The sequence below is a fragment of the Nerophis ophidion genome, linkage group LG23, assembly GCF_033978795.1.
Source record: "Nerophis ophidion isolate RoL-2023_Sa linkage group LG23, RoL_Noph_v1.0, whole genome shotgun sequence".
NCBI classification, from domain to species: domain Eukaryota; kingdom Metazoa; phylum Chordata; class Actinopteri; order Syngnathiformes; family Syngnathidae; genus Nerophis; species Nerophis ophidion.
This window is the reverse complement of record NC_084633.1, coordinates 8,583,600-8,597,140: the sequence shown is the minus strand read 5'-3', so window position 1 is coordinate 8,597,140 and position 13,541 is coordinate 8,583,600. Positions and strand designations below refer to the sequence as shown.

The 13,541-nt window shown below is 38.0% G+C and overlaps 1 protein-coding gene across 3 annotated transcripts in view; it reads right to left on the bottom strand.

The window, feature by feature from the left end:
- The window catches only part of LOC133541796 (ethanolamine-phosphate cytidylyltransferase-like), a 61,715-nt gene extending 51,208 nt beyond the window's left edge, over positions 1-10,507 (bottom strand). The window contains exons 1-2 of one of the 3 annotated variants that reach the window (XM_061885390.1): positions 10,186-10,335; positions 3,390-3,492 (exon numbers count right to left, since the gene is read on the bottom strand). In XM_061885390.1, coding sequence (XP_061741374.1) covers positions 3,390-3,492; positions 10,186-10,192 — 110 coding nt within the window. In that variant the 5' untranslated portion in view covers positions 10,193-10,335. Of the gene's footprint in view, positions 1-3,389; positions 3,493-10,185 lie in introns of all 3 variants that reach the window. The other 2 variants (XM_061885389.1, XM_061885393.1) reach the window with 2 other exon arrangements.
- Between the last annotated feature and the right edge of the window lie 3,034 nt (positions 10,508-13,541).

Sequence of the window (13,541 nt, the reverse complement as noted above, 5' to 3'; positions counted from 1 at the left end):
TATAGCCCTTAATCACAAATGTCTCAAAGGGCTGCACAAGCCACAACAACATGTAACTTTGTCAATCAATCAATCAATCAATCAATCAATCAATCAATCAATCAATCAAAGTTTACTTATACAGCCCTTAATCACAAATGTCTTAAAGGGCTGCACAAGCCACAACAACATGTAACTTTGTCAATCAATCAAAAAATCAAAGTTTACTTATATAGCCCTTAATCACAAATGTCTCAAGGGGCAGCACAATCCACAACAACATGATCCCACATCGGGGCCAGAAAAAAGAACGAGAAACCTTGGAAGGGAGACCGGCGCAATGAATGCCGAGTGGATACGGTCAATAATGTGAGAGTCAATATAAATTAAATAAATTTGGCCGAAGATAGAGCTTTTAATGCTATTGGTATATCGTAATAATGCATGTTGATGACACATTTTAGCTGCGCGCCGCAGATTTGACAGCGAAAAGGGAACAACGGCGTCTTCAACACACAGCGTCATTGTTAGCGAGCTTCCACAGTGCAGCTTCTAAATCACCAATCCTCGCCTCCATGGCAGCAAATAAACGGTGTTTATTACAAGGATTATTATCACTGGAGGACGAAGAATCGCTAAACATGCTTCACTTACACACCGCAGGATACAAAAAAAGCATGGCTGATGCTAAGCCGGTGAACGTAAACAGGGGTTGGCGGCTTAATGCAAATATTGACCTAATGATAACAAGTGTAGTATCTGTGTATGGTCGGTAGTACAGTGATTAGATCAGGGATGTCCAAACTACGGCCGGCGGGCCTAATGTAGCCCGCCAGAGTCTTTGGTGCGAGACATCACAAGTTTAACAAGAAAATTGGCACACGCCGTGTTTTGGCCTAAATTTAGTCCCCTGTGAAATTAATTGGGGCGATATTACCACCCTCTTGAGGACAAAGATAGAATCGATGGCCAATGACCACACATTTCATTTGAGAGAGAGTTGAGCACAGCATCAATTATATGACCGAATCCAAACAACTTTTCCCACTAATGGTGTAAATGAACTATAACCAACAAATAAAGTCAACATACGGTCGCACATAACACACCCGCAGCTCATTGAACTTTGTGGACATTATAAATGATGGATGTATAATTTTAAATTACACACATATACATCAATTACAGAGCATGACGGGTGATGTGATTCCAAAACTTTAAGGTCGTCAAGGAAAGACAGAAGGTAGGAGTATAACTTTCACATACTCCAAATATTCAATGTTTTATCCTTTATAATTTATATTGCATTAGGGCCTTTTCCACCAAAAGTTCAGAAACTTTTGTTTCCTGCAACCTATGGTTCCTGGATCTATAGGTTCCTCTAAAAGTGTGTGGTTTTTTTCCACCGCATTTCATAGTTCAGCGTAGGGCTGGGCGATATTGGTTTTTATTAATATCGTAATATTTTTATGCCATATTGCGATATACGATATATATCTTGATATTTTTCGCTAGCCTTGAATGAACACTTGATGCATATAATCACAGCAGTATGATGATTACATGTGTCTACATTAAAACATTCTTCTTCATACTGCATTCATATATGCTACTTTTAAACTTTCATGCGGAGAGGGAAATCACAACTGAGTCAATTGACCAAAACTGTATTTATTAAATACTCTTCATTCTCTCGCGGGTGACTTTTTACATGAAAGAACAAATTAGTAGTGCTGCTACCTTTTTGTAGTAACACTTCTGCTGCATACTTTGCATATTGCTGTTGTCTGCTGAATATCTTCCCGCTTGAAACCAAACCACCGCCAGGTGATGGACCCCCTGCTGTTTTTTGGGGGCATTAATTGTTGTTCCTCCATTTGTGATCAGTTTTGCACCTCCTCTCTCTTGTAATGTCACTCGCTCGGCTCCGCTTGCACCACCTGCCTCAGCTAACGTTAGCCATGTTGCTACCTCTCTGCTCGGCGAGAGCGTATGACGCAACACGCGCGACAGTACGTGACGTATGTAAGAAGGCGGGGGCTTGTTTTACGTTTCTGTGAGAAGGGGAGACGAGAAGGAGTGAGAAACGCCTGTAGTGTAATGCCCGCAGCTAAAAGCAACTGCGTGAGAACATATAATCGAATATTACGATACAGTCATTTTCTATATCGCCCAGAGACAAACCCGCGATATATCGTTTATATCGATATATCGCCCAGCCCTAGTTCAGCGTATTTTACAACTCAACCTGATGATGTTTGGAGGAGTGGTATAGTATATCTCTATGCTATCCATCCATTTAGCCATCCTTTTTCTACCGTTTGTCCCTCTTGAGGTCGCAGTGGGCGCTGGAGCCTATCCCAGCTGCACTTGGGCAGAAGGCGGGGTACAGCCTGGATAAGTCGCCACATCATCACAGGACCACAGATAGATAGACAACATTCACACACGAGAGCTAATCGAATACCATGTAAATAAACAGACAATATTAGGTCACGGTTATTTTACAAAAAAGTAATTAATTTAAATACAAAACAATCATAGGCAAAACGATATGAGAATGGATGGACAGATGACCTAAAAATAAAGTGTACCGAATTGATTATAAAAAGTCAGGCTTTTGCCCGCAATGTCCAACAGTCAGAAAGTCGTCCTCCCGATAAATGATGAATTCATGAGGGTCAGGCAATTATTTTTGGTCCATTTCAGCTGTAAATAACAATTTATAAATAATAAATGTCAGGGTTTATCTCACGTCGACACGTCAGCCTCAGCGTTATCATTCTGTTCACACACTTGCCAACCTTGAGACCTCCGAATTTGGGAGATGGGTGGTGGGGGGCGTGGCGGGATGGGGGGGGGCGGGGGGGGTGTATATTGTAGCGTCCCAAAAGAGTTAGTGCTGCAAGGGTTTCTGGGTATTTGTTCTGTTGTGTTTATGTTGTTACAGTGCAGATGTTCTGCCGAAATGTGTTTGTCATTCTTGTTTGGTGTGGGTTCACAGTGTGGCGCATATTTGTTACAGTGTTAAAGTTGTTTGTATGCCCACCCTCAGTGTGAGCTGTATGGCTGTTGACCAAGCATGCCTTGCATTCACTCATGTGTGTGTAAAAAATGCATACATTATGTGACTGGATCGGCACGCTGTTGGTATGGAGGAAAAGCGGACGTGACGACAGGTTATAGAGGACGCTAAAGGCAATGCCTTTAAGGCACGCCCCCAATTTTGTTGTCCGGGTGGAAATCGGGAGAATTTTTGGAAGGGGCAATGAAATTCGGGAGTCTACCGGTAAAATCGGGAGGGTTGGCAAGTATGTCTGTTCACTTGGGTTGAGGCTAATAATTACACAAATGGAGTATGACTGACTACTCTTACGACATGTAATAAAGTCTATCCATCCAATTTTTACCGCTTGTCTCGTGCAGGGACGCGGGGGTACTGTAGCCTATCCCAGCTGCACTCGGGCGAAAGGGAGTGTACACCCTGGACAAGTCTCCACCTCATTGCAGGGCCTATACAAACAGACAGACAACATTCACACACTAGGGCCAATTTATTGTTGCCAATCAACCTTTACCCAGGTGCAATTCTTTGAAGGTGGAAGGTGGAGTACCCAAAGCCACGGGGAGAACATGCAAACTCCATACATAAAGACCCCGAGCCCGGGGACCGAACCCAGCACCTCTGAATTGTGAGGCACACGCACTAACCCCTGTGCTGCTTGTAATGTAATGAAGTAAATAGTTGATATTTGATGTTATTTACCTTTGTTCCACTCGTGTGCTGCCTCCTTTGTTTCCACATTTATCTAACAAAGTCCGAGTAGTAAGCAGCTGGGGTCGCTGCTTCGAGTTCAGGCTTGCACTACTCCGTAAATACGTTTAAAAGAGTCTGTCCACTTCTTATGAAATTAAGTTTGCAAAAACTAATAAACAACAATAAACTGCATATAGTTTAAAAACTACGGCTGAGTAAAAACACTCCATAATAGTTCCACGGATCGGCGTTTTTCAGCACAAAGATGCCCCACAAATGTTTCTGCATTTCGAAAGCTCCTTCCGTTCTTCTTTCTCTCTGTTAAGTTTGTTGTGATAAAAATACACAAGAAATAAGAAAGAAATAAGCTGCCGCGTATATTTAAATGGCGGTTTATTTGTTTGAAAAACATGTTTTAGGAACGCCCCTAACTGTGTTCAACCTTGGACAAGTCCCACCTAGATAGGAGAAAGTCCGAAAGGTTCCTGAAGAGCTAATTCTACCCGGTGGAAACACAGGGGGAACTTTATTTAGTGGGAAAGTTCCTGCGGTGGAAAAGTTCCCATTGTCGTCAGGGTCTGAAATGGTGGGGGGTTTGCTAAAGTTGAAGTAGTTGAAGGTATGTCTTGTTGTTCAATCTGTTATAGCTTGCTTTGAAGGGGAACTGCATTATTTTTGGAATTTTGCCTATTTTTCATAATCCTTATGTAAGATGAGAAAACATATATATGTTTTTCTCTTTTTAATGCATTCTAAATAGTAAATAAATGTGATTCAAAGTCTGCTTACAACTTAGAACACACAGTTGCAGTAAATAATAATTTAGAAAAACTACTGAAGTTAGTGTAGTGATTTCAATATCAAATTTATTTGTTTAATTTCATTACATTTATATTTAATATCTATATAAGTACATGTACTTCTGAACTGTATAATATAAATAGATACTGTATATAAATATATACACATATCATATACGTATATAGTATATTAAAGGCCTACTGAAACCCACTATTACCGACCACGCAGTCTGATAGTTTATATATCAATGATGAAATATTAACATTGCAACACATGCCAATACGGCCGGTTTAGTTTACTAAATTGCATTTTTAAATTTCCCGCGAAGTGTCCTGTTGAAAAGGTTGCGGAATGATGACGCTTATGTTGACGCGTGCTTGTGACATTATTGGTTGTAGAGGACATTTTATTCCAGAACCACTCACGGCTAAAAGTCGTCCGATTTAATCCCATAATTACACAGTATTCTGGACATCTGTGTTGCTGAATCGTTTGCAATTTGTTCAATTAATAATGGAGACAACAAAGAAGAGAGCTGTTGGTGGAAAGCGGTGTTTTGCAGCTGCCTTTAGCAACACAAACACAGCCGGCGTTTCTTTGTTTGTTGTGAAGCACTAATATGGAACAGAGCGGTCAAGCGAACATGTTTCTCTACCACATGTCAACCAGCAGGTTTTAATGAGAAAATTGTGGTAATAAGTCGGCTCTTACCGTAAACATGAGCGGAGCTTGTGTCGTTCTTCCTGCAGCTGTCAAAGAGGCAGCTGCGACATTCTTGGCTCCTCCATGGCTTCCTTCAGAGACACTGGCAGTCACCACACCCCTCCGACTTTCAGGTATGACTATATAATCTCACTAAAAACTAGTAACACAATAAGCAGATAAGGGATTTTCCAGAATTATCCTTGTAAATGTGTCTAATAACATCTTAATTGCTCCCACTGCCCTCGTCTTTTTTTTTTGTCTTCTAGTCCTTCACTCTCACTATCCTCATCCACAAATCTTTCATCCTCGCTCAAATTAATGGGGAAATCGTAACTTTCTCGGTCCGAATCGCTCTTGCTGCTGGTGGCTAGGATTATACACAACGTGAGGATCCCTACAACCAGTGACGTCACGCGCACATCGTCTGCTACTTCCGGTACAGGCATACTTGCCAACCCTCCCGAAATTCAGCGCCTCTCCCGAAAATCTCCTGAAATTCAGCGGAGCTGAAGGCCACGCCCCCTCCAGCTCCATGCGGACTTGAGTGGGGACAGCCTGTTTTCACGTCCGCTTTCCCACTATAACAACAGCTTGCCTGCTCAATCACGTTACAACATCTACGGATTTTAATAAAAAACTGCACACACAAGGAGACGAAGCAGAAGAACGACAACGTTACAGCCATGGCGACGCCGTCTGTAATAGAGTGATTCTATGTTGTCTGTTGCCATCTCCTGGTGAATGTTGGCTATAGCATTATAGGGTTGCTTTTTGATTGGCCAACGATTTACGTGGTGTTGCGCACCTGACGGCAAGTGACTCTCGCCAGTACGCAAATGGCATAACAAAGGTTACTCAAATAGTGAAAGGTAAGTGTTGTTTTTTTTTTTAGTAACCAGCAAGCCCAGTACAATTAGTAGAACAACTGTGTTTTTATTACTGTGTATTTGATAGGTGCCGTCTGAATTTCCATTATTTCTTTTATTTAAATATACAATAAAATAAATACATTTAGCTAGAATTCACTGAAAGTCAAGTATTTCATATATATCCATCCATCCATTGTCTACCGCTTATTCCCTTTTGGGGTCGCGGGGGGCGCTGGCGCCTATCTCAGCTACAATCGGGCGGAAGGCCGGGTACACCCTGGACAAGTCGCCACCTTATCACAGGGCCAACACAGATAGACAGACAACATTCACACTCACATTCACACACTAGGGCCAATTTAGTGTTGCCAATCAACCTATCCCCAGGTGCATGTCTTTGGAGGTGGGAGGAAGCCGGAGTACCCGGAGGGAACCCACGCATTCACGGGGAGAACATGCAAACTCCACACAGAAAGATCCCGAGCCTGGATTTGGACCCAGGACTGCAGGACCTTCTTATTGTGAGGCAGACGCACTAACCCCTCTGCCACCGTGAAGTATTTCATATTACCATATACGTATATGATATGTGTATACATATCATATATCGAGTATTTCATATATATATATATATATATATATATATATATATATATATATATATATATATATATATGTATATATATATATATATATATATGAAATACTCGAGTTGGTGAATTATACTCTTCCCCTCTTCACCACGGCCCCGCCCCAAACACGCCCCCAACCACGCCTCCCGAAATCGGAGGTCTCAAGGTTGGCAAGTATGGGTACAGGCAAGGCCTTTTTATTAGCGACCAAAAGTTGCGAACTTTATTGTCGATGTTCTCTACTAAATCCTTTCAGCAAAAATATGGCAATATCGCGAAATGATCAAGTATGACACATAGAATGGACCTGCTATCCCCGTTTGAATAAGAAAATCTCATTTCAGTAGGCCTTTAATATCTACATAAGTACACATACTTCTGAACTGTATAGAATAAATATAAACTGTATATAAATAAATGTATACACATATATACGTATATGGTATATTAAAGGCCTACTGAAACCCACTACTACCGCCCACGCAGTCTGATAGTTTATATATCAATGATGAAATCTTAACATTGCAACACATGCCAATACGGCCGGTTTAGTTTACTAAATTGCAATTTTTGATTTTCCGCGAGGTATCCTGTTGAAAACGTCGCGGAATTATGTTGACGTGTGCTTGTGACATTATTAGTTGGAGGGGACATGTTCTCCCACCACCACTCACGGCTACAAGTAGTCTGTTTTTATCGCTTAATTACACAGTATTTTGGACATCTGTGTTGCTGAATCTTTTGCAATTTGTTCAATTAATAATGGAGAATATAAAGTATAATGCTGTTGGTGGAAAGCGGTGGATTGCAGCTGCCTTTAGCAACCGAGACACAGCCGGTGTTTCTTTGTTTGTTGTGAAGCTTTAACACAGAGCGGTCAAGCGAACATGTTTCTCTACGTCAACCAGCAAGTTTTTGGATGGGAAAAGTGTGATATTAAGTCGGCTCTTACCGGACACTTGAGCGGATTATGCGACCTCATCCTGCAGCTGTCAAAAAGGCAGCTGTGATCTTGGCTCCTCCATTGGCTTCTCTCATAGACACTGGCGGTACCGCAGCCCTCCGACTTTCAGGTTTGACTTTATAATCTCACTAAAACACTATTAACACAATAAGCAGATAAGGGATTTTCCAAAATGATCCTGTTAAATGTGTCCAATAACATCTGAATTGCTCCCACTGCGGTCGCCTGGAGTCGTCGCTTTTTCTTTTTTTTTTAGTGCTTCACTCTAACTTTCCTCATGCACGAATCTTTCACCCTCGCTCAAATTAATGGGGAAATCGTCGCTTTCTCGTTCCGAATCGCTCTTGCTGCTGGTTGCCATGATTATAAACAATGTGGGGATGTGAGGAGCCCTACAACCAGTGACGTCACGCGCACATCGTCTGCTAATTCCGGTACAGGAAAGGCTTTTTTATTAGCGACCAAAAGTTGCGAACTTTATCGCAGACGTTCTCTACTAAATCCTTTCAGCAAAAATATGGCAATATCGCAAAATTATCAAGTATGACACACAGAATGGACCTGCTATCCCCGTTTAAATAAGAAAATCTCATTTCGGTAGGCCTTTAATATCTATATAAGTACACATACTTCTGAAGTGTATAGTATAAATACACCGTATTTCCTTGAGTTGCCGCAGGGCATATAGTATGCGCCTGCCTTGAATTACTGCCGGGTCAAACTCGCTTCGCAAAATAATTAGCGCATGCTTAGTATTACCGCCTGGTTAAACTCGTGACACTTCCCCTGTCATCATTTTCAAAATGGAGGAGGCTGATTTCAATACCGGTAATTTGAAATCGCATAAAGGGAAGAAGATTAAGAGCTATTCAGTAAGATTTAAAGGCCTACCGAAATGAGATTTTCTTATTTAAACGGGGATAGCAGGTCCATTCTATGTGTCATACTTGATCATTTTGCGATATTGCCATATTTTTGCTGAAAGGATTTAGTAGAGAACATCCACGATAAAGTTTGCAACTTTCGGTGTTGAGAGAAATGCCCTGCCTCTACCGGAAGTCGCAGATGATGACGTCACACGTGTGGGGGCTCCTCACATATTCACATTGTTTTTAATGGGAGGCTCCAACAAAAAGTGCTATTCGGACCGAGAAAACGACAATTTCCCCATTAATTTGAGCGAGGATGAAAGATTTGTGTTTGAGGATATTGATAGCTACGGACTAGAAAAAAGAAAACGCAATTGCATTGGGACGGATTCCGATGTTTTTAGACATATTTACTAGGTTAATTCTGGGAAATCCCTTATCTTTCTATTGTGTTGCTAGTGTTTTAGTGAGTTAAATAGTACCTGATAGTCGGAAGGGTGTCTCCACGGGTGTCTTGACGCGCAGTGTCTCAGGGGAGTCGACGGCAGCTATGGACGGCACAAGCTCAGCTTTTTTTCCGGTAAGAACAGACTTTAATACCACAATTTTCTCACCGAAACCTGCTGGTTGACATTTGGTCGGGATCCATGTTGGCTTGACCGCGCTGTGATCCATAAGAAAGTTTCACCTCCAGGAATTTTAAACAAGGAATCACCGTGTGTTTGTGTGGCTAAAGGCTAAAGCTTCCCAACTCCATCTTTCTACTGTGACTTCTCCATTATTAATTGAACAAATTGCAAAAGATTCAGCAACACAATTGTCCAAAATACTGTGTAATTATGCCGTTAAAGCAGACGACTTTTAGCTGTGTGTGCAGCGCTCATATTTCCTTAAAACCCGTGACGTCTTGCGTACACGTCATCATTACACGACGTTTTCAAGATGTAACTCCCGGGAAATTTAAAATTGTAATTTAGTAAACTAAAAAGGTCGTATTGGCATGTGTTGCAATGTTAATATTTCATCATTGATATATAAACTATCAGACTGCGTGGTGGGTAGTAGTGGGTTTCAGTAGGCCCTTAAGGTCCAAGCTTACATCGCACTAATTTTTTTACTGCATGCCTTTGGTAAGTGCCGGAGTGAGAAGAGGTTTTAAAATAATTAGCGCATGCTTACCTTTACCGCATGCCTTTGGTAAGCGCAAGAGTGAGAAGAAGTTTTAAATTAATTAGCGCCCCGGCGGCAATTCAAGGAAATAGGGTATACTGTATATATATATAAATATCTACACATACGTATACAGTATATTAATACAAGAGCACTGCAGAGGGTTGGAGGGGTTCCTAATATTTTGTCCACCGACACGAGAGGACAAATGATTAGGAACAGCTGAAAGGCATGATGTGCAACACACAGAATGCCAATGAAGCACAGATGTTGGAATTGGTTGTGCAGGTGTGCCTAATGAAGTGGCCAGTGAGGTACAGTTAAAGAGACTGCACCAGGCCTTTTTTTTTTTTGTGTCCCCCTTTCAGTCTTTCATGTAACGACATGTCAACGTAAAAAAATGATTATAAACAAGTCAAGTACCCTGTAAGATACTCACCAACCATCACACCACACCCGGACCCTTCGCCTCCTCTTCTCCGGACTACACGCTGTAGCTCCGGGTGTCGAGCCCGCGTCCTTACCGGCCAGTGTGATAACCTGGTGGGGGTGCCTGAGGTGGTTGTGGTGTCCGTTTTTGATCATGTTTGAAATGCTCCACCTTAAAAGCCCCTTCGCCCCACTATCGTGGGGTCGTGACAGTCTCGTGTGAGGCGGAGTATATCCGGAGGCAGGTTGCGTTACAGCGGCAAACCTACCCTGCGTCAACGCCTCCCGCCCGTCCTCCTTTCACCGGGCAACACACCGAACGCCTGATGTGTCAAGTCGCCCGAAAGAAGCAAGGTAAAGGCTCGGAAAAGGAGAAGCACCGGGGTTATCTCTCGTCTGTGCTGCATTTATTTTGAAAGGGTCTTAATAGGAAACACTGTCTCCTAAAGTTAGCTTTACACCGGTCAAATCACGCGATGAGCTGCCATGTTGTTACATAATTACGCTGCTCCGTGCTGAATTACCATAGTAGCGGAAACACTAACTGCCAATTAAAAAAAACGTGTTGTTTTTTTTCTATATTACCTTTTCTTTCACAACATTTGACCTAGTTTTGTGTACACTTCGAATAAACAACATAGGAAATGCAAAATGAAAATAAAATATGATGGATAATTGTTATTAATATTTAATAATAATTATTATTATTAATAAGAAAACACAAACTAATGAATGTTTCACGTAATTTGGTGTCACAGTTCAAAAACTAATGTATAGGAAATTGAAAACACAAATAAAATATGATGCGATGAAAACATAATTGCTTGATTGATTGAAACTTTTATTAGTAGATTGCACAGTACAGTACATATTCCATACAATTGACCACTAAATGGTAACATTGGAATAAGTTTTTCAACTTGTTTAAGTCGGGGTCCACGTAAATCAATTCATGGTAATACCATAATAATCATAGGTTCATGGTTATTCATTAATACTTAATAATAATAATAATTATTATTATTATTGGTAATAATTTGACCTAATTTGATGTACAGTTCAAATAAAAATATACATTAAATGTAAATTGCAGAAAAATATGAGGTAATACAAAATATTGATAATAATAATAATAATAGAATGATGCATAATAATTATTATTATTTACTATAATTACTCATGACTATTTAATAATTATTAATGATTAATAATGTTCAAAATAATGCATTTTTCACATTATCTGGTATAATTTAATGTATGGTTAAAATTAAAAAATGTATATGTAATGCAAAATACAAATACAATATGATGCAATTAAAACATAATACATAATAATAATAGGTGCATGGTTATTCATTATTACTTAGTAATAATAATTATTATTATTAATGCATAAATAATGCATTCTCCCACATAATTTGGCCTGATTTGATGTACAGTTAAAATAAAAATATATATAATAAGGAATTTGCAAAAAATATGAAGCAATAAACATATTGATGATAATTATCATAATAATAATAAAATGATGCATAATAATTATTATTATTTACTATAATTACTCATGACTATTTAATGATCATTATTAATATTAATACTGTACAAAAGAATGCATTTTTCACATAATCTGGCATAATTTAATGTATTGTTCAAATCAAAAAATTATATGTAATGCAAAATACAAATACAATTTGATGCAATGAAAACATAATACCATAATAATAATAGGTTCATAGCTATTCATTATTACTTAATAATAATACTAATAATAATAATTATCATTATTATTATTAATGCATAAAATAATGCATTCTCCCACATAATTTGGCCTGATTTGATGAACAGTTCAAATAAAAATATATATAATATGGAAATTGCAAAAAAATATGAAGCAATAAAAAATATTGATGATAATTATCATAATAATAATAATAATAGAATGACGCATAATAATAATTATTATTTATTATAATTACCCATGACTATATAATTATTATTATTAATATTAATACTGTACAAAATAATGCATTTTTCACATAATCTGGCATAATTTAATGTATGGTTCAAATGAAAAATATATATATGTTATGCAAAATACAAATAAATTATGATGCAATGAAAACATAATACCATAATAATAATAATAATAGGTTCCTGGTTATTCATTAATACTTAATAATAATTATCATTATTGATAATGCATAAAATAATTGCATTTTCTCACACAATTTGGCCTAATATATACAAATATTTATGTATTGCAAATTGCAAAAAAAAAAAAATGTAGATATGAAGTTATAAAAAATATTGATGATGATAATAATAATAATGATAATAGAATGATGGATAATATTTATGATTTACCATAATTACTCATGGCTACTTAATGATTAATAATAATATTAGCATTGTACAAAATAACGCATTTTTCACATAATCTGGCATAATTTAATGTATGGTTCAAATTAAAAATATATATATGTAATGCAAAACACAAATAAAATGTGATTTAATAAAATGTTATAATAATAGGATGATGGTCAGTCATTTTTTTATACCACTTGTCACTTTTATTGATTACAATTGCATTATTCAATGCATTTTTATTAATATTTCACATAATTCTGTGTAGTTTGACGTACAGTTCAAAATAGATGTTAGTATGTTAGTATAATAATAATAATAATGTATTGTTATTTAATAATAATTGATAATGACGATGATACAGAAAGTAATGCATTTTCACATAATTTGACGGTTAGACGTGCAGCTCAAACAAATATAGATGAAATTGAAATTTTTTTCTAATAATTTGAAATAATTATAGTTTGATAAAAAAAAGTTTGAATAAAAATGTATCTGAAATGGAATATACAAATAACATATGACGTAATAAAAACATAATAATAGGATGATGGATGGATAATAGTTATTTAACAATAACAATAATAACAATTGTGATAATAGTAACAATACAAATTATAGTAATGCATACAAATCTGAAGGTGCTTTATAACAAAAATGTTTAAGAAAAATTAAACCGGAATATACAGTATGAATGAAGAAAATATCAATAAAGGCATCCCATTGAATCTACTAAACTAGTAATTACATTTTACTGCCAGCAGAGAGCGCAACCGAGCTATATATAACATAGCAGCCATTCAGTTTACGTCTTATTCCATTCTTTTTACATGTCGATTGATATTGGATCTATCTATCCATCTATCTATCTATCTATCTATCCATCCATCCATCCATCCATCCATCCATCTATCTATCTATCTATCTTATTTTGGAATAAGGCTGTAACACAAACCAATGTGGAAAAAGTGAAGCAAGCGTGAATACTTTCCAGATTCACTG